This window comes from Heterodontus francisci, chromosome 12 (assembly GCF_036365525.1).
Source record: "Heterodontus francisci isolate sHetFra1 chromosome 12, sHetFra1.hap1, whole genome shotgun sequence".
NCBI lineage: Eukaryota > Metazoa > Chordata > Chondrichthyes > Heterodontiformes > Heterodontidae > Heterodontus > Heterodontus francisci.
The window spans coordinates 34,599,914-34,624,295 of record NC_090382.1 but is presented as its reverse complement, the minus strand read 5'-3'; the positions used below and the strand labels follow the sequence as shown (position 1 = coordinate 34,624,295).

The 24,382-nt window shown below is 40.6% G+C and overlaps 1 protein-coding gene across 2 annotated transcripts in view; it reads left to right on the top strand.

The window, feature by feature from the left end:
- The window catches only part of LOC137375813 (matrin-3-like), a 70,815-nt gene extending 47,092 nt beyond the window's left edge, over positions 1–23,723 (top strand). For both annotated transcript variants that reach the window (XM_068043301.1, XM_068043300.1), the window contains exons 14-16: positions 6,240–6,717; positions 9,665–9,786; positions 21,302–23,723. In XM_068043301.1, coding sequence (XP_067899402.1) covers positions 6,240–6,717; positions 9,665–9,786; positions 21,302–21,391 — 690 coding nt within the window. In that variant the 3' untranslated portion in view covers positions 21,392–23,723. The remainder of the gene's footprint in view (positions 1–6,239; positions 6,718–9,664; positions 9,787–21,301) is intronic.
- Positions 23,724–24,382: the final 659 nt, after the last annotated feature.

Sequence of the window (24,382 nt, the reverse complement as noted above, 5' to 3'; positions counted from 1 at the left end):
CGCTTCAAGGACTTCTGTGTTGGAGATATAGTCCTGCCACCTGCTGCCAAGTATTCTCCGAAGGCAGCGAAGATGGAATGAATTGAGACGTCGCTCTTGGCTGGCATACGTTGTCCAGGCCTCGCTGCCGTAGAGCAAGGTACTGAGGACACAGGCCTGATACAATCGGACTTTTGTGTTCCGTGTCAGTGCGCCATTTTCCCACACTCTCTTGGCCAGTCTGGACATAGCAGTGGAAGCCTTAACCGTGCGCTTGTTGATTTCTGCATCTAGAGACAGGTTACTGGTGATAGTTGAGCCTAGGTAGGTGAACTCTTGAACCACTTCCAGAGCGTGGTCGCCAATATTGATGGATGGAGCATTTCTGACATTTAGTTTATATAGTCTCTTATTCATAAGAACAGAAGAAATAGGAGCAGAAGTAGGCCATTCGGCCCCTCAAGCCTTCCCGGTCATTCATTAAGATCATGGCTGATCTGCCCCAGACCTCAACTCCTCTTGTGCCAGCTCCTCATAGCCCTCAACTCCCCAACATTTCAAAAATCTATCTACCTCCTCTTTAAATACTTTGTGATCTAACCTCCACAACTCTCTGGGGTAGAGAATTCCAGACATTCACGACCCTCTGAGAGAAGAAATTCCTTCGCATCTCAGTTTTAAATGAGTGTCCCCTTATTCTATAACTATATCCCCTAGTTCGAGATTCCCCCACTAGCGGAAACATCTTCTCGACATCCTACCCTGTCAAGCCCCCTCAGAATCTTGTACATTTCAATAAGATCTAAACTCCAATGAATAAACATAGAAACAGAAAATAGGAGCAGGAGTAGGCCATTTGGCCCTTCGAGCCTGCTCCGCCATTCAAAAAAGATCATGTCTGATAGTCTAATTCAGTACCCTGTTCCAGCTTTTGTCCCATTTCCCTTGATCCCTTTGGCATTCAGAAATGTATCAATCTCCTCCTTGAATATATTTAATGGCTTGGTCTCCGTTGCCTCCTGCGGTAGAGAATTCCACAGGTTCACCACCCTCTGAGTGAAGAAATTTCTCCTCATCTCGTTTCTAAATGGCATACCCCGTATCCTGCGACTGTGACCCCTGGTTCTGGACTCCTCAGCCATCAGGAATATCCTCCCTGCATCTAGCCTGTCTAGTCCTGTTAGAATTTTATAGGTTTCTATGAGATCCCCTCTCATTCTTCTAAATTCTGGTGAATGTAGGCCTAGTCTCATACGTCCATCCTGCCGTCCCAGGAATCAGCCTAGTGTACCTTCTTTGCACTCCCTCCATGGCAGGAACATCCTTCCTCAGATAAGGAGACCAAAACTGCGCGCACTATTCCAGATGTGGTCTCACCAAGGCCCTGTGTAACTGCAGTAAGACATACTTGCTCCTGTACTCAAATCCTCTTGCAATGAAGGCCAAGCTACTATTTGCCTTTCTAATTGCTTGCTGCACCTGAATGCTTGCTTTCAGCGACTGATGTACAAGGACACCCAGGTCTCGTTGCACCTCCCCCTTTCCCAATCTATCACCGTTCAGATAATTTGCCTTTGTTTTTACAACCAAAGTGGATAACCTCACATTTATCCACGTTATACTGCATCTGCCATGCATTTACCCACTCACCCAACTTGTCCAAATCACGTTGGAGCCTCTTTGCATCCTCCTCATAGCTCACTTGGCCACCCCCCCCCCCCCCCCCCCTCCCCCACTCTAGCTTTGTCATCTGCAAACTTGGAAATGTTACATTTAGTTCCCTCACCCAAGTCATTAATATATATTGTGCTTAGTTGGGGCCCAAGCACTGATCCCTGCGGTGCCCCACTAGTCACTGCCTGTCACCCGGAAAAAGACCAGTTTCTTGTCTGTCAACCAATTCTCAATCCATGCCAGTGTATTACCCCCAATCCCATGTGCTTTAATTTTGCAAACTAACCTCTAATGTGGGACCTTATCAAAAGCCTTTTGAAAATCCAAATACACCACATCCACTGGTTCTCCCTTATCTATTCTACTAGTTACACCCTCAAAAAAAATTCCAGTAGATTTGTTAAGCATGATTTCTCTTTCGTAAATCCATGCTGACTTTGCCCAATCCTGTGTATGCTTTCCAGGTGTTCTGCTATCACATAATTTATAACAGACTAGCATTTTCCCCACTACTGATCTGTGAGGCTCACTGGTCTGTCGTTCCCTGTTTTTTTTCTCTCCCTCCTTTTTTAAATAGTGGGGTTACATTTGCCACCCTCCAATCTGTAGGAACTGCTCCAGAGTCGATAGAATTTTGGAAGATGATCACCAACGCATCCACTATTTCCAGGGCCACTTCCTTTAGTACTCTGGGATATAGATTATCAGGCCCTGGGGATTTGTCAGCTTTTAACCCCATTAATTTCCATAGCACTAATTTTTTACTAATACTGATTTCCTTCAGTTCCTCCCTCTCATTAGACCTTTGGTTCCCTAACATTTCTGGGAGGTTATTTGTGTCCTCCTTTGTGAAGACAGAACCAACGTATGTGTTTAATTGTTCTGCCATTTTTTTGTTCCCCATTATAATTTCCCCTGTTTCTGACTGTAAGGGACCTACATTTGTCTTCACTAATCTTTTTCTCATATTTGTAGAAGCTTTTATAGTCAGTTTTTATGTTCCCTGCAAGTTTACTTGTACTCTATTTTCCCCCTGCTTAATCAACCTCTTTGACCTCCTTTGCTGAATTCTAAACTGCTCCCAATCCTCAGACTTGCTGCTTTTTCTGGCAATTTTATATGCCTCATCTTTGGATCTAATACTATCCCTAATTTGTTTTGTAAGCCACAGTTGAGCCACCTTTCTGGTTTTATTTTTGTGCCAGGCAGGAATGAATAATTGTTGTAATTCATGCGCACGTTCTTTCAATATTATCCATTGCCTATCCACCGTCAACCCTTTTAGTAAAGTTCCCTAATCTGCCATGGCCAACCTGCGCCTCATACCTTCATAGTTTCCTTGATTTAGATCCAAGACCCTAGTTTCGGATTCAACTACTTCACTCTCCACCTTAATGAAAAATTCGAACATGTTATGGTCACTCCTCACAAGAAGATCGTTAATTAATCCTTTTTCATTGTACAATACCCAGTCTAGGATAGCCTGTTATCTGGTTGGTTCCTCAATGTATTGGTCTAAAAACCATCATGTGCACACTCCAGGAAATCTTCCTCCACAGTATTCTTGCTAATTTGGTTTGATCAATTTATACGTAGATTAAATTCACCCATGATTACGGTTGTACCCTTATTGCATGCATCTCTAATTTCTTGTTTAATGTCATCCCTTACATCTCCAGTACTGTTAGGGGGCTTATAGAGAACCCCCACCAATGTTTTCTGCCCCTTGGTGTTTCTTAGCTCCACCCATACAGATTCCACATCATGATTTTTCGAGTCAATATCCTTCCTTTACTAACAATGCTACCCCTCCTCCTTTCCCTTTTTGTCCTGTCCTTCCTAAATACTGAATACCCCTGGATGTTCAGTTCCCATCTTTGGTCACCTTGCAGCCATGTTTCTGTAATCGCTATTATATCATAACGGTTTATATCTCTTTGCACTGTTAATTCATCTACCTTATTGTGAATGCTCGGTGCATTAAGACACAATGCCTTAAGACTTGTCTTTTAACGTTGTTAGTCATCTTAGCTATATTTTGTTCTACGGCCCTACTTGTTTCTTACCTTTGTTTTCTCTGCCTTCCACTTTTGCTTCTTACCTTTGTCTTTCATCTCTGCTTGTTTCCTTCTCCTGCCTCCCTGCTCAGATTCCTATCCCCCTGCCATTCTAGTATGAACCCTCCCTGACAGCACTAGCAAACATCCCCCCCTGAAGAAATTGGTCCCGGTTGCAACCTGTCCAGCTTGTACTGGTCCCACCTTCCCTAGAACCGGTCCCAATGTCCCAAGAATTTGAATCCTTTCCCCCTACACCATTTCTCCAGCCATATATTCATCTGATATATCCTGCTATTTCTGCTCTCGCTAGTACGCGGCACTGGTAGTAATCGTGAGAATACTACCTATGAGGGCCTACTTTTTAAATTTTCGTCCTAACTCCCTATATTCAGCTTGTAGGACCTCATCCCTTTTTTTCCCTATATTAGTTTGAAGTACTAGCTACAACCCTAGTTGTACGATTCACCAGGACACTGGTCCCATCATGGTTCAAATGAAGCCCGTCCCAACGGAACAGCTCTCTCCTTCCCCAGTACTGGTGCCAGTGCCCCATGAATCGGAACACATTTCTCCCACACTAATCTTTGAGCCACGAGTTTACATCTCTAATCTTATTTACCCTACGCTAATTTGCACGTGGCTCAGGTAGTAATCCAGAGATTATTGCCTTTGCTCTGCTTTTTAATTTAGCCCCGAGCTGCTCAAAGTCCCTCAGCAGAATCTCTTTCCTAGTCCTACCTTTGTCGTTGGCACCTACGTGGACCGTGACAACTGGATCTTTCCCCTCCCACTCCACGTTCCTCTCCAGCCCAGAAGAGATGTCCTTAACCTTGGCAGCAGGTAGGCAACACAGCATTTGGGACTCCCTGTCTTTGCTGCAGAGAACAGTATCTATTCCCCTAACTATGCTATCCCCTGTTACTACTCCATTTCTCTTTTCTCCCTCCCCCCCCACTTGAATGGCACTCTGAACCACGGTGCTGTGGTCAGTTCGCTGATCCTCCCTGCAGTCTGTGCTCTCGTCCACACGGGGAGCAAGAACCTCGTACCTATTGGATAAGGGCACTGGCTGAGGCTCCTCCAAAGCTAAATTCTGGATCTCCATACCTGCCTCACTCACAGTCACACCCTCCTGTCCCTGACCACAGTCCACATTTGATGTAATTAATCTAAGGGGTGTGACTGTCTTCTGAAACAGTGTCCAGGCCATTAATATATATCAAAGAGTAGTGGTAGTAATACTAACCCCTGGGAAACACCACTGTATACTTCACTTCAGTCTGAAAGACAACTATTCACCATTATTCTCTACTTTCTGTTTCTTAGCCAATTTCGTATCCACTCTGCCCCTTTTAATTCCTTTGGCTTTAATTATGCTAACAATCCCATGATGTAGTCCATTAACACAACTTCAACTGCATGTACCTTATCGACCCTCTCGATTTACCCTTAACAGCTCTGTGCTGACTTTCATTTATTAGTCTATACTTTTCCAAGTGCCAATTAATTGTGCTTGTATTATTATCTAAATGTTTCCTTGCCACTGACTTTAGGCTGACTGGCTTGTAGTTGCCTGGTTTATCCCCCTCCTTTTTTACACAAATGTGTAACATTTGCAATCCTCCACTACTCTGGCATCACCCCCCATATCCAAGAAGGACTGGATCAGAGGCTCAGCAATTTCCACTTTTCTATTTTGAGGATTGCCAAACTTTTAAGTATCGCCTTTATCTCTTTTTATCCTATCTAGTATCTCTTCTGCCTCCTTTATTAGCAGTATCCTCTTTAGTGAAGACAGATACAAAGTACTCATTTAGTACCTCAGCCATGCCCTCTTTTTTGAAAGTACCTACTTTTTGGTCCCTTAGCACCACCTTTTTGCTATTTTCGATTTTAAAAAATTTCAGTTCCCCTTTATGTTATTGGATAATTTATTCCCATATTGTTCCTTTGCCTCTCTTATTCCTTTTTTTTAGATCTCTTTTTGTACTTGTCTGCATTCAACTTAGTACTGTAGTATGAACCTAACAATTGTCATAAGCCTCCTTTTTCTGTCTCCTTAACCTCTATATCTTTAGTCATCCAGGGAGCTCTAGCTTTGGATGCCCTTACTTTCTCCCTCATGGGAATGTGTCTTCTCTGTACCGGAACCATCTGCTCTTTGAAGGCCTCCAGTTGTTCAATTGCTATTTTGCCTACCAATTTTCGATTCCAGTCCACCTGGGCCAGACCCCTTTTTAACTCGCTGCAGTTAGTCCTCCAATTAAGTATTTTTATGCTTGATAACTATTTCCATAGTTACTCTTTAAACCTGTTCCTTGTTTGGAAAAATGAATGCAGTATCCCTTAGTTGAGAATTTTATGTCGGAGGGGTGCGGGGGAAAGGTCATGCAAAAGGCAAAATCATGGGATCCTTGTCTTCAGTGTGCTGGTTGAGTTTTGACAAATGTATTCATTTTTGTCCAGTATTGTACTGAAAAAAGACGATCCAGGCTTTTGATTGCAAACGTATTTGGATTCCTGTAGGAGTTAAAAGAAGAGTGCTTTCCTGAAAACATTGATGAGTTTGTTACTGTGGATGAGGTTGGTGACGTGGAAGCTGGAAACTTAGATCTAGAAGATCTGATGTCTTGTGAAGATACCAATAGTAAATTGGAAAATGATGATGCTGATGCAAGCATTCAAACAGAGAAATCAGAGGACACCAATGAACAAAAAGATGAGGATGTGAACAAACCTAAAAGAAAACGTGGTCGAAAGAGGGGAAAGAACGTCAAAACTAAAAAAGCAGAACAAGGTGACAGAAAAGATAGTGGTGAAGAAGCTGAAGTGAAGCAAGTTGGAGATGAAATGATTGAAAATAAGCTGGATGGTGATGAAAAAAGTGATATGCAGGAGGAGACTACCTCACCCTGTGTAGAACCAGAAAACAAGCGCGCTCGTTCACGATCTCCTACTCCAGATGAGTACCGACTTAAACCATATCAGCCCAACAATCCTGTAGGTATGAAAGATTGCACTTCAATTAATTTTTATAAGATGTTAATTTTTATAGCACAAGTTTTTCAACACTTTAATGCCTGTGTACGATACGTATTTTCATTGGGCTTTTTTGGTAAACTTAATTAATGCAATTAGAGATGGTGAAATATGAAAGACCAGTTTGAGTGTGCAATTTTAATGCAGTTACTTCAAGCATCCTCACATTGCCCTTGCAATAGATTAACACTTTCCACAATGATGGTTCATTTGGGAATCAGTGCTAGCTATTTTGAAGCAGTTTGCAAGTTTTAATCTAATGCTCTTTGTGGACTATGTAAATAATGCTGCTGGGAAAGGTACTAATATTAGTATTTAGTAGCTGTTGACAAGAAAATCAACTGGGCCAACCACATAAATGTTGTGGCTACTAAAGCAAATCAGAGGCTGGGTATCCTGCATGGAGTGATCCACCTCCTGAATCACCCAACCCTCTCCAACACCTACAAGGCACAAGTCACAAGTGATGGAATACTGTCCACTTGCCAGGATGTGTGTAGCTACAACAACACTGAGCTCAACATCTTCGATGGGAAAGCAGTTCAGTTGATTGGCAGCCCAACCGCCACCTAAAGCATCTTGGCCCTCCCACCAAAGCACTGTAGCTGCAATGTGTGCTATCCACAGGATACACTGCAGAAACTTGCTAGTGCTTCTTCAACAGCACCCCCCCCAAATCACAACCTCTACCACCTTGTAAGAACAAGGGTAGTGTGTGCATGGGAACGCAATCACCAAGTTACAATCCAAGTCACACAACATCCCGACTTAGGTATATATCAGCGTTCCTTCGTGGTCGTTGGGTCAAAATCCTGGAACTCCCAACCAAACAACATTGTGGGAATACCTTCACCACATGGATTGTATCCATTCACGAAGAAGGTCCACCACCACCTTCAAGGGCAACTAGGTTGGGCAGTAAATGCTGGCCTTGCTAGCAGTGCCCATATCCCAAGAGTGAGTCAAGTATTTACTAACCTAAGCTCCTAACAAATTTTGTGAGCCCCAAAGCTGAAATACATTTCGTTAAGAGGAAAAATGACAGGCAATGTACTGCAGCAGTTGTTTACAATGTAGTAACATTGAAACAACTTTTTAAAATATACAAAAGGATTTGAAGAGTAATCCCAAAAGCTGATAGCTAAAAGCTGGAGGTCTGCAAGCGTTTTACCATTGTACCATTGTTAAAAAGGGTGCGAGGGATAGGCCAAATAATTATAGGCTGGTCAGTCTGACCTCGGTGGTGGGTGAATTATTAGAATCAATTCTGATAGGATAAACTGCCTCTTAGAAAGGCACGGATTAATCAGCCGTAGTCAGCATGGATTTATTAAGGGAAGGTTGCGTCTTACTAACTTGATTGAATTTTTTGAGGAAGTAACAAGGTGGATTTATGAGGGTAGTGCAGTGGATGTGATCTATATGGATTTTAGTAAGGCATTTGACAAGGTCCCACATGGCAGACTGGTCAGAAAAATGAAAGCCCATGGGATACAGGGAAAGTGGCAAGTTGGATCTAAAATTGGCTTAGTGATGGGAAGCAAAGGGTAATGGTCGGATGTTTTTGCGAATGGAAAGCTGTTTCCAGTGGCGTTTCACGGGGCTCAGTGTTGAGTCCCTTGCTGTTTGTGATATATATTCATGATTTGGACTTAAATGTGGTTTCACATGATTCAGAAATTTGCAGATGACACAAAAATTGGCCGTGTAGTTGATAGTGAAGAAGATAGCTGTACATTCCAGAGTGATATCAGTGGTTTGGTTGAGTGGGCAGAAAAGTGGCAAATGGAATTCAATCTGGAGAAGTGTGAGGTAATGCATTTGGGGAGGGCAAACCAGGCAAGGGAATACACAATAAAAGGGAGGATATTGAGAGTGGTAGAAGAAGTGAAGGACCTTGGAGTGCATGTCCACAGGTCCCTGAGGTGGCGGGACAGGTCGATAGAGTGGTGAAGAAGGCATATGGAGTCCTTTCGTTTATTGGCCGAGATATAGAATACAAAAGCAGGGATGTAATGCTGAAACTGTATAAAACGTTGGTTAGGCCACAGCTGGAGTATTGCATATAGTTCTGGTCACCACATTACAGGAAGGTCATAATTGCTCTGGAGAGAGTAAAGACAAGATTTACAAGAATGTTGCCAGGACTTGAAAGTTGCAGCTATGAGGAACGATTGGATTGGCTACGGTTGTTTTTCTTGGAACAGAGGAGGCTGAGGGGTGACTTAATTGAGGTGTACAAAATTATGAGGGGCCTAGATAGAGTAGACAGGAAGGGCCTCTTTCCTCTCGCGGAGAGGTCAATTACCAGGTGATTGGTAGAAGGATTAGAGGGGACATGAGGAAAAGCTTTTTACCCAGAGAGTGGTGGGTATCTGGAATTCACTGCCCGGACTTACTTACAAGGTACCTGGACCTGCACCTGAGGTGCTCTAACCTGCAAGGCTACAGACCAGGTGCTGAAAGGTGGGATTAGATTGGGTGGCTAGTTTTTTCAGCTGGCGTAGACATGATGGGCTGAATGGCCTCCTGTGCCGTAACTTTTCTATGATTCTATGAAAAACTATCTAATACTGTTGTTTGCAAAGATTGATATCAGCTGTAAAAGGGATCCAAAGACTTACATTTTATAAAGAGTGCGTTGTGATGTTTTTGTGCGCCCAGTGGGTCTGGAGTGGGTAAGTGCGAAGTCTGGTGCTTCATTTGGAAAATGGGGAAATGAGAATTTCTAACGTTTCAAAACTGTGGATAAGTTTTATTTTGGAAACGTAGTTGGAATTTGAAGTTACACATTTTTTCAGAGCCTGTATGTAGGCATTAAAGGTTGCTGTTTTATTATTCATTGCTGGCCTTGCAGTTGCACTAAGTGGTATTGACATAGTATTATTTGTTGTCCCTTTTATTTATTCTAGGACTAGATTATGTGGTTCCAAAGACTGGCTATTACTGCACACTCTGCTGTCTCTTCTACACAAAAGAGGAAGTGGCAAAGAAAACACATTGCAGCAGCCTGCCTCATTATCAGAAACTGAAGGTAAGTAAGCTTCTGGTGTTTATTGAGTCCTGAAGTTTGTGCTTAAATTTAAAATGATGCTTTGTGTGCTACTTTGTAACTTGCTTGTAATGTTTTGATCTGTTTTTACTGAAGAAATAGGAGCTGGAGTAGGCTGTTTGGCCCTTCAATGAGAACATGGCTGATTACCTCAGCTCCACCTTCCTGCGCCATCCCCATATTCCTTAATTCCCTTCGTACCCAAAATTGTATCGACTGCTGTCTTGAATATACTCCACGACTAAGCATCCACAGTATGGGTAGAAAATTCCAAAGATTCACAACCCTTTGAGTGAAGAAATTTATCCTCATCGCAGTCCTAAATGCCTTATTCTGAGACTGTGACCTCATGTTCTAGATTCCCCATTATCCAATGAAAATTGCATTTGTCTACCTTCTGGTAGACTAGAATTTAAGTGGCCAAGTGTTCTATCAGCAGACTGTCCATTGACAGCAGCTGAGTTCAATCCTGGATGTCTGCACGTGTAGTTTGAATTTTGCATTAGTAAATAATGATTGGAAGGAAGAACCTTGCGCTAACTGTGTACATCATGTCCTTCTCTTGAATACTGTCCGCATGCACATTCTGTGTGCTCATGACACAGCTGTTAAAACATTTGCAATAAACTTGTCAGCTTAAACATTTTTAAATTTGTGAGTTCACTGCTCGTTCGCTCATACATTTGATGTATTAAAAATTGCTAAAATATCATCGCACATAAAATTCTAATTTTCTGAGAATTTCCTGGGCCGACCTTCTTACTAATTATAAAAGCACATGTGAATTCCTAGTTAATATCCACCACCTGCGTACAATTAAACACAATAATATAAAACTAACAGATTCCCTTCTCTTCAAATAAAAATTAGCTTATATATACAATCAAAATTTCAAAACAAATGAAATCACAAAGATCTCCATGTTCTGTATAAAGCATTACATCCAGAAGCCCCTACTCAAGGCCACCCAACAATTTATTCATAGATGCATTTCTTTTTGTAAAACCATCTGACAGTTGATGACCTGCATCCACCCATTTAATTTTAGATATATTTCCTTTCTTTCCAGTACTTATTTCAAGCCAGCTAGGTCTATCTGCAATCTTTTTCTCTCTCTCATGTTTTGTAGAGTGTTCATTATATCTCGGTGAACGAAGAAAAACATAACATGCAATGGGTACACTGTCTTCAGTATGCCCATTGTACAGGATCCCACTTAAAATATTTCACAAATAGAATCCCATATCCACTGTCTCACGAACCAGCGCTCTTGCAGCTAAAGTACCTTTAACAATCCTTTTTATTTACTTAGCTTCCCAAGCTTAAAGGACAATATTTCCCAATTTCACCCATCAGGAAGATTAGAGTGTGAAACATCACTAAAGTGTTCTTCACTGAATTATGGGAACTTGAGTAGACATTTATCCAGATTTAATTTTTTAAATGTTTTATTTGCCTTTAAAACAATCTCTACTTTAGGGTGTTTTATTGTATTACTTGACTCCAACACATCAAAACTAGAATCTGGTCTAGTATGAGTGCCCAACTATTCAACTGAGCAAACAAGCTTTGCAATTGCTTTGTCTCTTTAGATATAACATCTTTCTGTGATGACCTTGTATGATTAACCGGGACAGGAGTGACACTCTGTAAATAGTTATTCCAGACCTACTTGCTTCATAACTAATCCAATATATTTAAAAGCCCTAGAAACCTGACTCCCAATTTTAAATTCTTATCTAATCTTATTAATAACCCATTTCTCATTCTGCAGTACCATCCCACAAGAAATCATCAGCATTCATGATAAAAATGTATGAAAGTTTTCCTTTATGATACCAATAAAATATTGCGGGATCTGCTTTTAGTTGAAGACAAGCTATTTCCAGTAAGAGAAACACCATACCCTGGAAGAATCATCAGGCCATAGACACATTTATTTATAGTTTCCATAGTTTCCCTTCTGCATCTGCTGCCTCTATTGACAGTTTCAGAAACACTTCTCTGAAAAGTATCATCCTGCAGGAACATGGTTTTTATGCCAATTGATCAACACTCCCATGAGTATGTGGCCATAAGAGCTAACAAGATTTTCAAGATTACTTTTCCAGCTGTGAGAAAGTACTCTCCAGCATCGTATCACCGAGTTGTTCTTCGAAACGCATCGAAACTAGACTCACTTCAGACTTATAAATCCCAACTGCAAGGACTTCTTCAGTACAAATCCATCCATGTGATGAGGCTGGGTGCCCGTTATCTGGTACCTCAATGAATTCCAAACTCTCTCCAACTGTCTAATTCCTTTTATTTTGTCTCAGTTTATCATCCAGTTTATTGGCAGCGGCCAAAACTTCACGGTCATGAGGACTCTGCTTCTAGTTCTGTTCCCAGACTGTTCTCTAGCCTTCATTTCATTGTGTAATCTATTCCAGCTACTGTCTCTACTTGCACTTAAATGTCTGTCAGGGCTACTACTGTGAGATCTCCCTCTCGCACTATCGGAGGCTCTTTCTCTGATATGTGATTGTTTTCTGATGCAAGAGTCACTTCCAGATCCTCTATTAGAACTCACACTGTGCTTTCTTGCTCTGTACCTTTTCACCCCATTCTGCCAGTCCATGGACCTCACTTTTTGATCATCATCCTGAGCATTCAACCAATATTTAAACTTGCCAGCAGCTTTTACTGCATGTCCCACAATTGTCACATCCCTTCATTCATTAGACCCCCTCTGGAATATGTCACCTGAGTACTCATTCTGGGCAATTGGCCTTTGGATGTGATAGCTCTGTCCTGTGTGTCATGATTACTCACATTACCAGGGTCCAACCATTTATCTACTGTAATAAAAATAAGAAATATTGGAAATACTCAGCAGGTCTGGCAGCATCTGTGGAGAGAGAAGCAGAGTTAACGTTTCAGGTCAGTGACCCTTCTTCAGAAGTCTTACCCTCATGACCTGTTACTTTACCTGGGTCTTTCCATTCTCGATGACCCTCTCTTTTATAAGACACCAGATTTCCTGAATGAAATTCTGTCTTGGATGGTCTTATACGATGCCTCAGAGCTCTCCGAATTTTCTCTGAGATCTCAGCCTTGATGAAAGCGCATCTCCCTGCACGTAAAGCATTCAAATGTGCAGGGGGACTATCGCACAGCACAGAAGGTAATTTGGGATTTCGTCCATTGACCAATTGATGGGGACTATACCCTCAACATGTGAAGCGAATTCTTTGCATGAGCTGCCTATGCTAGGGTGGATGGCAACCTGGTTGATCTGCTAGCATTTTATGCACCATTTCATCAATCACGTGATTCCTTTGTCAAATTACATTGAAAGGACTTTCAGCTGCAGTATTCATGACTATGATACTCATATTTTCACACATGTTTCTGAAGCTGTCATTAACAAATTCCCCTCCATTATCAGTCATAAAATTCATAGGTGTCCCAAGTGATGTTCCTATCTATTACTTCTCTCTTGCTATGTATTATTGTAGAAAGACTAAATCTGGTTGCCAGGTCTATAAACATTTAGGATGAACATATGTCTTTTTTCCATACCTTTAGATCTCTGGCAACTACCTTGTTAAAGTCAGGTGCCAATGGAAGACTTACAATAGGACATGGTGGCGTCCTCTGATACTTCTTCTGGATTTTGCACACCTCATTAATCTCTTCTATTAGCCATATATATTCATCAACCAAACCTGCATGTTTTAGCAGAATATTAAACCTTTGACAAGTTGGGTGAGCAAACTGTTGATGTAACAAAGACGGTTTGCTTTTTTTCTCTGATTCTTATCACCTGATGCAATTAATACTTGTCTAATGCTCTGATGAGAAATATCCAGCTTTAAGGGGCTAGAATAATGTCCTGATTGGGTAAACCGCAGGTCAACTGACTTGCCAAAAATAATTGCCTTATTATGCTCCAAGTTTAATTTGTGCTTTTTTCATAGAGCAGCATAGATATCTCGCTAGAGAATACATCAGTGCTTAGAAAATGACTTACCCCAGCTATTTCGCATGGAATTACAACTCTATTTAGTGACCTCAATGTGTTGTCATCGTCAGACCAAAACCAAGTAGTACTTTTATATTCAATATTGTGTTGATCCTCACCACTTAATCAAGGTAACATTTTAATCAGTCTGTCCCATGTACTGTTGCAGTACATGTGCTATAAAGTTCTGCACGGTTAAAGGAGTCAGCGATGAGCTCCTTGTGGTTATTATAATTTGATGGATTCATCATTATCTTCATCCTCTTAGAATTTTTTTTGTCTTGTTATTTTGAAGACCCTGCCGCTTCTCTTTGGTTAATCTACTGCATAATTATACTTCAAATCACACCTGAAGCACCTATTAGCTGTTCCTTGGGCACTCTTGGGATTCATTTGCCCATTATCTTATTTTGTCTTCTGCTATAGCCAGATCTGCTTAAGGTCCTTTCATCCTTATTCAGCTTGTCTTTAATCCTTCTGCTGTATTGATGCTTGCATCTGGTATCTGGACTATTTGAAGTCTGGCAATCATTGAGTCTTCTATTCTTTGTGTCACCACGGAATGTCTCATTCCTTCAGTGAAGACTGAAGGAAATGACTGTTTACACAGGGATTATTTTTAGGCAGCAGACAAATGATCCAACTGAGTCTCTGAGAACTGGACACCAGTTAGAACCAGCCTATCCATATGGAGATGCCTTAGCATCTAGTAATTTAAATGCTGTACTGATCCAGGGATTCCCAAATTGAATTTTGCCGATCTTTTATATAATCTTATAAAATCCATATGTTCTTCCGCAGAATGACCATTTGTTTTCCAAAACCTCTCAAATTCTAACCATGGCTCATAGACACTTAAAAGCTCATCTTTCTTGAAAATTTTATTAAGCACTATACTGAAGCTCCAAACCATCACTATCTAACAGTAAGGCAACCATTGCACAAAATACTTTATTTCTAATTTTACTTGTTGTCAGAAGTGACTATGCAAAGGCCAATTCTTCATTATTCTTTGGTGGGGATATAACCCGTGTCCACTTCATTCTTCCACTGGTCATATGGTTCATTTCAAAGGATTTCGGAGGGTAATCGTATCCCAACAACTTAAATTTACTTTCTGCCATTTTCGACAATGGCCACTAGAATTTTTGTTTTCTGTCTGAAATATGTTTTTTAGTTTCCAACCATCATCATCATCTTACCATCCTGTGCTAGCACGTTCTATCCTGGAATGATGGAAGGTGAAGGGAGCTCCCTGAGAGCTGTGGGAGCAGAGTGGGGCATAAAGAGCCCAGGAGAGAGAGAGAGAGTGCAAGAGTTCCCTGAGAGCAGTGGGAAGCAGCGGGAGCAGAATGGGGCAAAAAGAGCCTAGGAGAGAGAAAGAGAGAGCGAGAATTCCCCGAGAGCGATGGGAAGCGGAGCAGGGCTAGCTGCTGCTGCCCTCACCACCAGTCTGTAGGTTCAATGCCAGCATTCGTAAAGAAAAATTGAGGTGTGACATCACAGGGAAGTAGGTAGGTGGTTAGCTGGTGAGTATTTCTTAGTTACCTTATCTAAAAGAGGGAATAAACTGGTGTCTTTTTTTTTTCAAGGTAAGGTTTATTACTACTAGTAAGGTTTAGTAAGTATTAGGTTTATCAGTATTAATAAGGCTTATTAGCATTAGTAAGGTTTATTAGTATTGGTAAAGGTTTATTTGCAGTAGCAAGGTTATTAACTAATAAATAAAGGAATGGCAGGGCTGTTCCAACCTCTAGAGTGCACATCCTGTACTATGTGGGAACTCCAGGATACTTCTTGTATCCTGGATAACCATATGTGCAGGTAGTGTCGTCAGTTGCAGCAGGTTTCGGAACTTGAGCAACAGCTGGCTTCACTACGGAGCATCCGTGAGGTTGAGAGCTTCATGGAAAGCATGTTTATAGTTGTGGTCACCCCACAGCTTAAGAGTAGACAGGGAGCGAGGGAATGGGTGACCGCCAGACAGTCAAGAAGAAACAGTAGTGCAGGAGACTGCTGAATGCGTCTCACTCTCCAACCGGTATTCAATTGGGAACACTGAGGAAAGTGATGGTCCATCTGGGGAGTGCAGCCAGATCCAAGGCCATGGCATCTCAGCTGCATGGAGTGGGGGTGCACAAAGTATACTGGAAGAGTCATCGGAGATTTGATAGTTGGGAACAAACAGGTGTTTCTGTGGCTGCAGGTGTGAATCTAGGATGGTGTGTTGACTCTCTGGTGCCAGGTGCAATGATGTCACCGGCTGCCGAGCACCTGACAGGGGCAAGTGAACAGCCAGCAGTCGTAGTCCATAATGGTACCAACGGCATAGGTAGGAAGTGTGATGTGGTCCTGCAGAAAGAGTTTCGTGAGCTTGTAAGAAATTAGCAAGCTGGACCTCAAAAGTCGTAATCTCTGGATTACTTCCGGTATCATGCGCAAGTGAGTATAGAAATAGGTTAATGTAGATGAATGCATAGCTGGAAAGATGATGCAGGAGGGAGGGCTTTAGATTCTGAACACTGAACCCACTTCTGGAGAAGATGGGACCTGTACAAACACAGACAGGATTGTTGTGTTGTTCGCTCCCCCATCCCATGTCGTTCGCACCCCCGGTCTCTGTCATTCGCACCCTCCTCTGAGTCGTTAGCTCCCCCCCCCCCAAAACGCGCACTCTTCTCCCCCTTGCCCCCCCCCCCCCCCTTTCTCGCACGCTCTCTCTCTTCTCCCCCCCCCCCCCCCGGGTCAGTTGTTTAAAAAAGATCGCAAGTTAAAGCTGACAAGTGCTGACATTGGGAACAGCAGTTTTTGAACTTCAGACAGATTTGGGGTTATCTGGCAGATTCCGTCTTTTTTTTTTCAAAAGCCAGCCTGAAAACACCAAATCTGTCTGACATTCAGAAACTGCTGTTCCCATGATGTCAGTAGCTGACACTTGCAATTTTCTTTTTTTAAAAGCTAGTCTAAAAGAAGAAGCTAGTGGAAGATTTCTCATATCAAGTCATGGTCCCCTGTTGAGTTTGAAGATCAGCCCCTGGTACAGTTAACATGCGCAGGCCGTATGTTGGACAACTCTGTTGTGGAGGCTGCAACCACAATCTTCTAATCCTCAAAAATGGAGGTCGTGCCAGAACACTGGAGCATTGCAAGTGTTTATAGCCCTCTTCAACAAAGGAGAGGGGATCAGCCCACCAATTGTAGGCTGATCAGGCTAATTGTGGTGGGGAAACACTTGAAGACAATCCAGGCAAAATGAATTGGCACTTGGAAAAGTATGGGCTATTAAATGAAAGCCAGGACGGATTTGTTAAAAGCAAATTATGTTTGACTAGTTTAATTGAGTTCTTTGAAGTAAGAACAGGGTTGATGCTTTGTATATGTACTTATAACACTAAGTTTGACAAAGCACAACATAATAAATTTGTTCAGCTGCATTAACACTCATGGGATTAAAGGGGCAGTGGCAGCATTGGTACAAAATTGGTTTAGAGACAGAAAGTAGAGTGTAGTGGTGAATGGTTGTTTTTGAAACTGGAGAGAAGTGTACAGTGGTGTTCCCCAGGGGTCAGTATTAGGACCTCTGCTCCTTTTGATATGTATTAATGATCTGGATTTGGGAATACAGTGCATAATTTCAAAGTTTGCAGATGAGGTGAAACTTGGAACTGTGGTGAACAATGAGAAAGCTGGGAATAGAATTCGGGAGGGCATAGACCGGTGAAATGGACAAGATACATGGCAGATAAAATTTAAAATAGAAATGTGAAGTGATGCATTTTGGTAGGAAGAATGGAGAGAGGCTGTATAAACTAAATGGTATGGACAATTTTTTAAGGAGCTGAAGGAAGAGGAACATGGAAGTGTATGTACACAGATCTTTGAAGGTAGCAGGAAGAGAAGGTGGAAAATGCTGTTACAAAAACTGTACAGGTTTCTTGGCTTTATTAATAGAGGCATAGAGTACAAAAGCAAGGAAGTGATGCTGTACATTTATAATACACTGGTTTGGCCTCAACTGGAGAATTGTGTTCACTTTTGGGCACCACGTTTCAGGAAGGATGTCAAGACCTTTATAAAGGGTACAGAAGAGATTTATTACAATGGTACTAGGGATGAGAGGGCTGATTTATGAGGAGAGATTGAATAGAATGGGCCTATATTCTCTGGAGTTTACAAAAATGAGAGGTGATCTCTTTGAAACATATAAAATCTAAAGGGCTCAACAGGGTAGATGCTGAGATGCTTGTTTCTCCTGGCTGGAGAGTCTAAACTCGGGGTCAGGATAATCGGTTGACCATTTAGGACTGAAATGAGAAATTTCTTCTCTAAGGATTGTAAATCTTTGCAATGCTTTACCCCAGAGAATTGTAGATGCTCAATCATTGAATCATTGAATACAATTGAACACTAAAGGAATCGAGGGACATGGGGCAAGGCAGCACAGTGAAGTTGAAGTAGATGATTAGTCATGATCTGATTAAATAGTGGAGCAGGCTGGAGAGGCCATATGGCCTACTCCTGCTCCCATTTCTTATGTTCTTATGAAGGACTTCAATATGTGGAGTGACTGGAGAAGCTGGGAATGTTATGACTGAGAGCAGGGGAGATTTGATGGAGGTGTTCTAAATCAGGAAGTGTTTTGATGGAGTAAATAGAGTGACAGAAAAGCCAGTAACTATATGACATGAAGGAACATTTTTTGCACAGCAAGTTGTGATATGGAATGCACAAGTTTAAAAAGGTGGTGGAAGCAGATTCAATAACTTTCAAGAGGGAGAACATTTCCACGGATATAGGGAAAGAGCGAGGGAGTGACACTAACTGGATAGCTCTTTCAAAGAGCTGGCAAAGGCACAATGGCAGGAATGCCCAGATCTATGCTGTATCATTCTATGTTTCTGTAATTGAAATATACAATGGTATCTAACCACATGTACAAGGGATTTTAAAAAAACCTGCTTGCACTACTGAAGTCATACTTAAATGCAGTATTGCAGTGCAGACTTATAAATGGCACAAAAGAAAACAGAAAGGAATCTTGATCCTATAACTTAGTACTTTACAGTCTTTGCAAGGATGAGGTTGTCCAGTTCTGTTTACTGACCAAGATATCCAGGTCTCTATTTCTGTTTTCTCCACCTGTTTCCTTTTAGCTCTCCTTCGGTTCTCTCTTGTTCATTTTGTCTTGAAAAATAAGATGTACTGGCTGACGTAGCCCTTCTACTCATATTCCCCCTCAAGGGATCTCACTTGGATAGCCTGATATGACATCCAGCATTAGCTAGCTTTTTCTTGATGGTCCAGTTGTTAAGTACACTTTCCTTGGGGTACAATTTGTGGCTTTCAACTGACTGTTGGCATTTCAACCAATGGCAATAAGTGGTGTTAGTCAACAGTCAAGGTATCACAGCTAAGTATGATCACATTCTTGCCCAATATCCACACAGGTATTTCTGTCGAGACCATTCTATAGCAGTCTGGTGTGGGAAAGCAAATTATTTTTGTCCCTTATCCCAGAGTGATGAGCCAGTCAATACTGGCCCACTGTAGACCAATTAACTCAGCAGTCAAAGGATTGAACCTGGGACAGTTTCAGTGGGTGTGGTTAAGTATCACATTAGAACATTGTTTTTCTTCATGAGGCCACTAAGAATCTGGACTACTTTAGATATCAGTCTTGCATTACCCATACTGAAGTTGTTTTAAACAGCTCTTAAAAACCTGAAATGAAAGATGTTTAATGGTGAGATTCACGGAAGTGATTCTGTTCCTGCTAGGTCCTTTTCATCTTCGCTTTAGCCTCAGACTTGAAGCAAGCTTTTTCTTGTGTGGCCTCAGGAGTTTTGCGTAATCCATTTATGTAAGGGTCTCCAAGAATACACTTAGTGATCTCCCAGAGCTTCATTTAAATATGTGGAAAATAGATGTGATCATGGAACCAAGTGGTTGGTAGCCTCAGCCCTGGACTTAGTTTCACACAAACTCACATGCCCATTGTTTCGATTCCGAGCACATAATCTCTAGGCCTTTCACAAGGATTAGTTAAATCCAGGGATTTGGTGCTGCAGTATTTCACAACATAAACCAGCGTAGGGTAATGTTTTGAGGGTTGAGCATATTTTCTATTTTAGCTTTTGGAGACTTGCTAAATGGCTGATTTGCAATTTCTATTGTAAATCAGTTGGGGTGGGGATTGGGGGGGGAGGGAAGCAGTCTGGATTGCTAATACTAATTCTGCACCACGATTACTTTTGCTTGCTTCAAAGGTTTTAGCATTCACAATATTTTTAATGGCTGTATTGCTTGTGTTGTTTAAGCATTGTTGCTACCATTTTCTAAAAATGGACCTGCTTTGACCATAGTTCAGGTAGAATAGGTACCCAGTCTGTTACCAGCCTTCAAATAGCAAGCATGTCACACAATTGTCCTCTGTCTTTCCAGTTGTTACATATATTGCCCTCTATCTTTCCAATTGTTACAGATACTGCCAAAATTATTTCACTGTGATTTGAAGTGCTTTTGTTATAAGTTGCTTGCATTTGGGAAATTAAGTAACATCTGTGAGGGTTTCTGGCACTTGTTCCATGGTATGGACGGTTGTAACAGGAGTGATTCTTGCCATCTGGATGGGACTTTTGCAATTTTTCCTGTTAACATGGATATGTGCTCGTCGTTTACTTTCCATTTGATGAACAGCAATCTTACTAACCAAGAAATTTATATTTTCAAGATGTTTTATAGTTTAGTAGTTTAACTTAAAGTAATTGTGGTGCTGGTGGGTGCAGAATTAGTATCAGCAATCCAGACTGCTTCCCCCCACCCCAACTGATTTACAACAGAAATTGCATTTCAGCCATTTAGCAAGCCTCCAAAAGCTAAAATAGAAAATATGCTGAACCCTCAAAACATTATCATATGCTAGTTTATGTTGTGGAATGCAGCAGCACCAATCCCTGGAGTTTCTTAAAACCTCAAGTAAACATCAATAGTAATGCGAATGACTGAATAATACTTCCACCAACCAGAATGAATAGATTCCAGCATGAGGTCATTAAATATACATACGATCCAAGAAATCTTAACAGAATGCCCAAGTATACTTGCATAGTTTATTGGGCTTTTTTTTGAACATAGCTATGATGGAGAGCAGAAACATTCTTATTCTATGTACATTTTTAATAATCTGAGCATTGCAAATTGCTGAATTTGAATAATGGCTTCACTCTGAACTGTTAAGGGTTCAATTGAAGCATTCAAAAAAATGAACCAGATAGAACCCTGCTTGACTGGGGAGTAGAGAGAGATCAGAGGGGGAACAAGTATTGTACCTTAACCTGAATAACCGATGCTTTAAAAACTTGACTATTTACTTGAATTTAGCTCTTCACATTCTTTCTATTCAACCCAGTTGATTAAATGTTGAAAATGGGCCAAACGACTTTTGCTACAACCATGGTGGTGTTGCTGCACTAATTCTCTTTTATTTTAAAGAAAATATTGGACAAGCAAGCTGAAGAGTACCGTAAAATTAAAACGGAAGAAAACGCTGAAGTGCAGATTGAAGAACAGCGTGGCCAGTGAAGATTCCAGTATTCATAGCATCATCTAACCCACTAGCCGACCATCGTTATAGTTTGCTAATATCTTAAGTTGTCATTTTTTCTTTTGTCATTCTAGCGATATTTAGGGATGTCTTAATATTGCAGTGTACAGACATGCATGAATGGAAAGCCAACAGTAATCACATTTTTGTTTGCAGTAACTGTTAAATGGAAAATTGTTTCTTGGGGGAGTTGGGGAAGTAGTTACATTTCTAGGAGCATTGATGCAGCGGAGATTGATGGCCTGTGGTATTGTCAGAAACATCAGTTATTGTTGATGCTTTTTTTTTTTTAAAAAAGAGCTATCTTTGGTCCAAAATGTCTTTTTGCAAAAGTACCATGCAGTAGGCCTATTTTAGCAAAGCTGTGGAAGTCAATTTTTCTGTAAAGTAATAGGTTGAAATGATTTGGTAAACGTTCAATTCTTGTGTTCTATTAAAGATTCTATTTTTTTTAACAACTAATTACATTATAAGCCTGAAATTTTTAGAAAAAATGCCTACTGTGTTCACTTGTTCTGTGTTGCAGTATACTTGTGCCCTTATTAAAAATTATACCACAACAGGATGGCAAGCGGAAAGAAGGGATGTAAAATGTTGATTTGGGGATACGTATGAGCCATAAAAATGGTGGATAAGCTGTTTGATAAACATGTGTCTTAATGTGCTGGACTATGCTAAATTAACCACTGGTGGTCCAAATAATACACTCGGCTGCCCAGCTAGCAAAAGTGAAGGCCAAAAATACATCTTTGTTTTTCTTATTGAACTGATTGATTGTCATCCTTTTGTGGGGGAGGAGTATTGAGCAGCCAGGATTGTGTGTTCAGCAAATACTGAAATTTAAAAAAAATTTACTGTACCACAGCTCTGCATATAAATAGCACCACTGCTTTATAACAAGCTCATTTTTAAAATAAAAGTCGTACAGATATTGCTAAAGACATGAGCAATTTTATTTGTTTTGTTCCTGCAGTGATTCATTTGTGCTGCACTGATGAATTGTATTACATATTTAGCAGCTCACCACTTGGCTATTTCTCTTCAGCTTTTCCAGCATAATAAGAGTTAACCTAACAAAACTGGTAGAGTAACTAAAGCAATTTCTTAAATATTTCCATTGTGTACACAAATTCTGAATTCTTAAATTATAAGTAGCCATGCTACATTGAATTTTTCATACTTATGGGGAAATCTGCTAGTGTTGTGTCTTTAAAGAAAGATGTTGGATAGACGAGAAATAAGATATAGAACTGATATTAAGATTTTTATATTAAAAACATTAGTTAAAATTTCTGCAGCATAGCTACAATTTATTTTATTAAAAACTACAGTTTGAAGTCTTTAGTTATTTAGAATGTAGTTCTATTAACATTACATAAATAGGAAAAGTTGAAAAGGAATTGTGCATTTAAATAGTGTCAGTTTCTCTTTAGTAACCTGAAGTTACCTTTGCCTTCCTGTATATTGTTCTTTGATCCAGCTGTAAAAAAAACAGCTTGCTGTAGTTACCAACCACACACTCTCACCTCCAGAAATTGCTTACAGATAATGCATAATTAGTTTTGTTAGCTGACCATTTTGGTATTAACCATCTAAATACAATGTTTTTATAAAATACCAAGTGATCCACTTGTATGCACAGTCTGACAAGTTCCCCCCAAAAATCCATATTGTTGCTCAGTTGGACCTTGACTTGCTCTGTTGTAGTCTTGTAATGTACAAGTGATTGTGAGCAACTCTTTGACCCAACATACTGCACATACAGATTCTGCTGTAAATAGTTCTTGAATCAAATTTGTAACCGAAGATTACTGTCGGACCAGGATTCCATTGGCATAATCTGCTGATAATCCTGTCACTGAAGTGAGTGCACATTGTTCGTTGTCCGATTTTTGTTTTTAGCAGATTATCACCAATTTTAAGTTTCTTTTGAGTGCTATGTTTTAATGTTGGTATCTATTTTAGATGTGGATAACCTGCAATGTGGACAAATGTTTTGGTTAGTTACCTTACACATATGTGACATACTGGGAGTTGTGCTTTCTTGGCAAGTATATCCTGCATGGGTGTGGAGTAATAAATGCTTCCAGGGGAATAAGTTTGCTCATGAAGGTGTCCTGTCTGAACACAATACAGTATATACAGCCAAATGTGTTTAACAAAAAAAATTGTGTGAAACACTGCAGCTTTAATCAAGAGGCAGCAAAGTGTGCAAACTGCTGTTATGTCATATTTTGGTTTGAGTAGAAACAAGTAGTTTTGTAAGATTTTATGTTCAAATAAAGCTCCAAGTTTCTATGATCACTTGAATTTCTCTGCCTTTGAAGGATTTATTTAAGTTACAATCATTTACTTTATCGAAGAAAAAGCAATGGTGTGTAATTTGTGTTGTGGCTGAGTTTATTTCACAATAATTCCCAACTGCAGCCTGTCACTATTGTTTTCTGCTGTAATTTCTGATTTGTTAAATTAGGTCAAATTCCATTTGGCCACATTCTGATTTTTGAAAAGTATGTTGAGAGCTTTCCTGTGACAGATTTATTCAGAGAAGTTCCAGATTGGGGCATGAGCAAGTTCACTTCTGATCTTGATCTCCACAGTTGTCGTCTTGGATATCGGACTTCAAAACTGTTTGCTGTGGAAAAGGTTGTAACGGAAAGGATCTTGTATATTCCATTTTGTATGTTAGTAGGAGGGTGCTGCACCATGGCGTTGATTGTAATTCTGGGGCAGACTGAACTTCCAAGATCTGTTGTCACACTTGAGCTTTTGTGTTCCAAAAGTGGGGGATTTGGCCAAGGTTTATTGAGCAGCTCAGCCATATTTGCATCACATGAATATCAAGGCTGAAGTAAGAAAAGGCTGCTCTCTTCACAGAATTGCCTATTATGGACTATACCCAACTCATTTTAATTTGAGGAAAAGTTCAACCAAATTTTTTCCTCCAAAATTCAGTTATGGTCATTTCA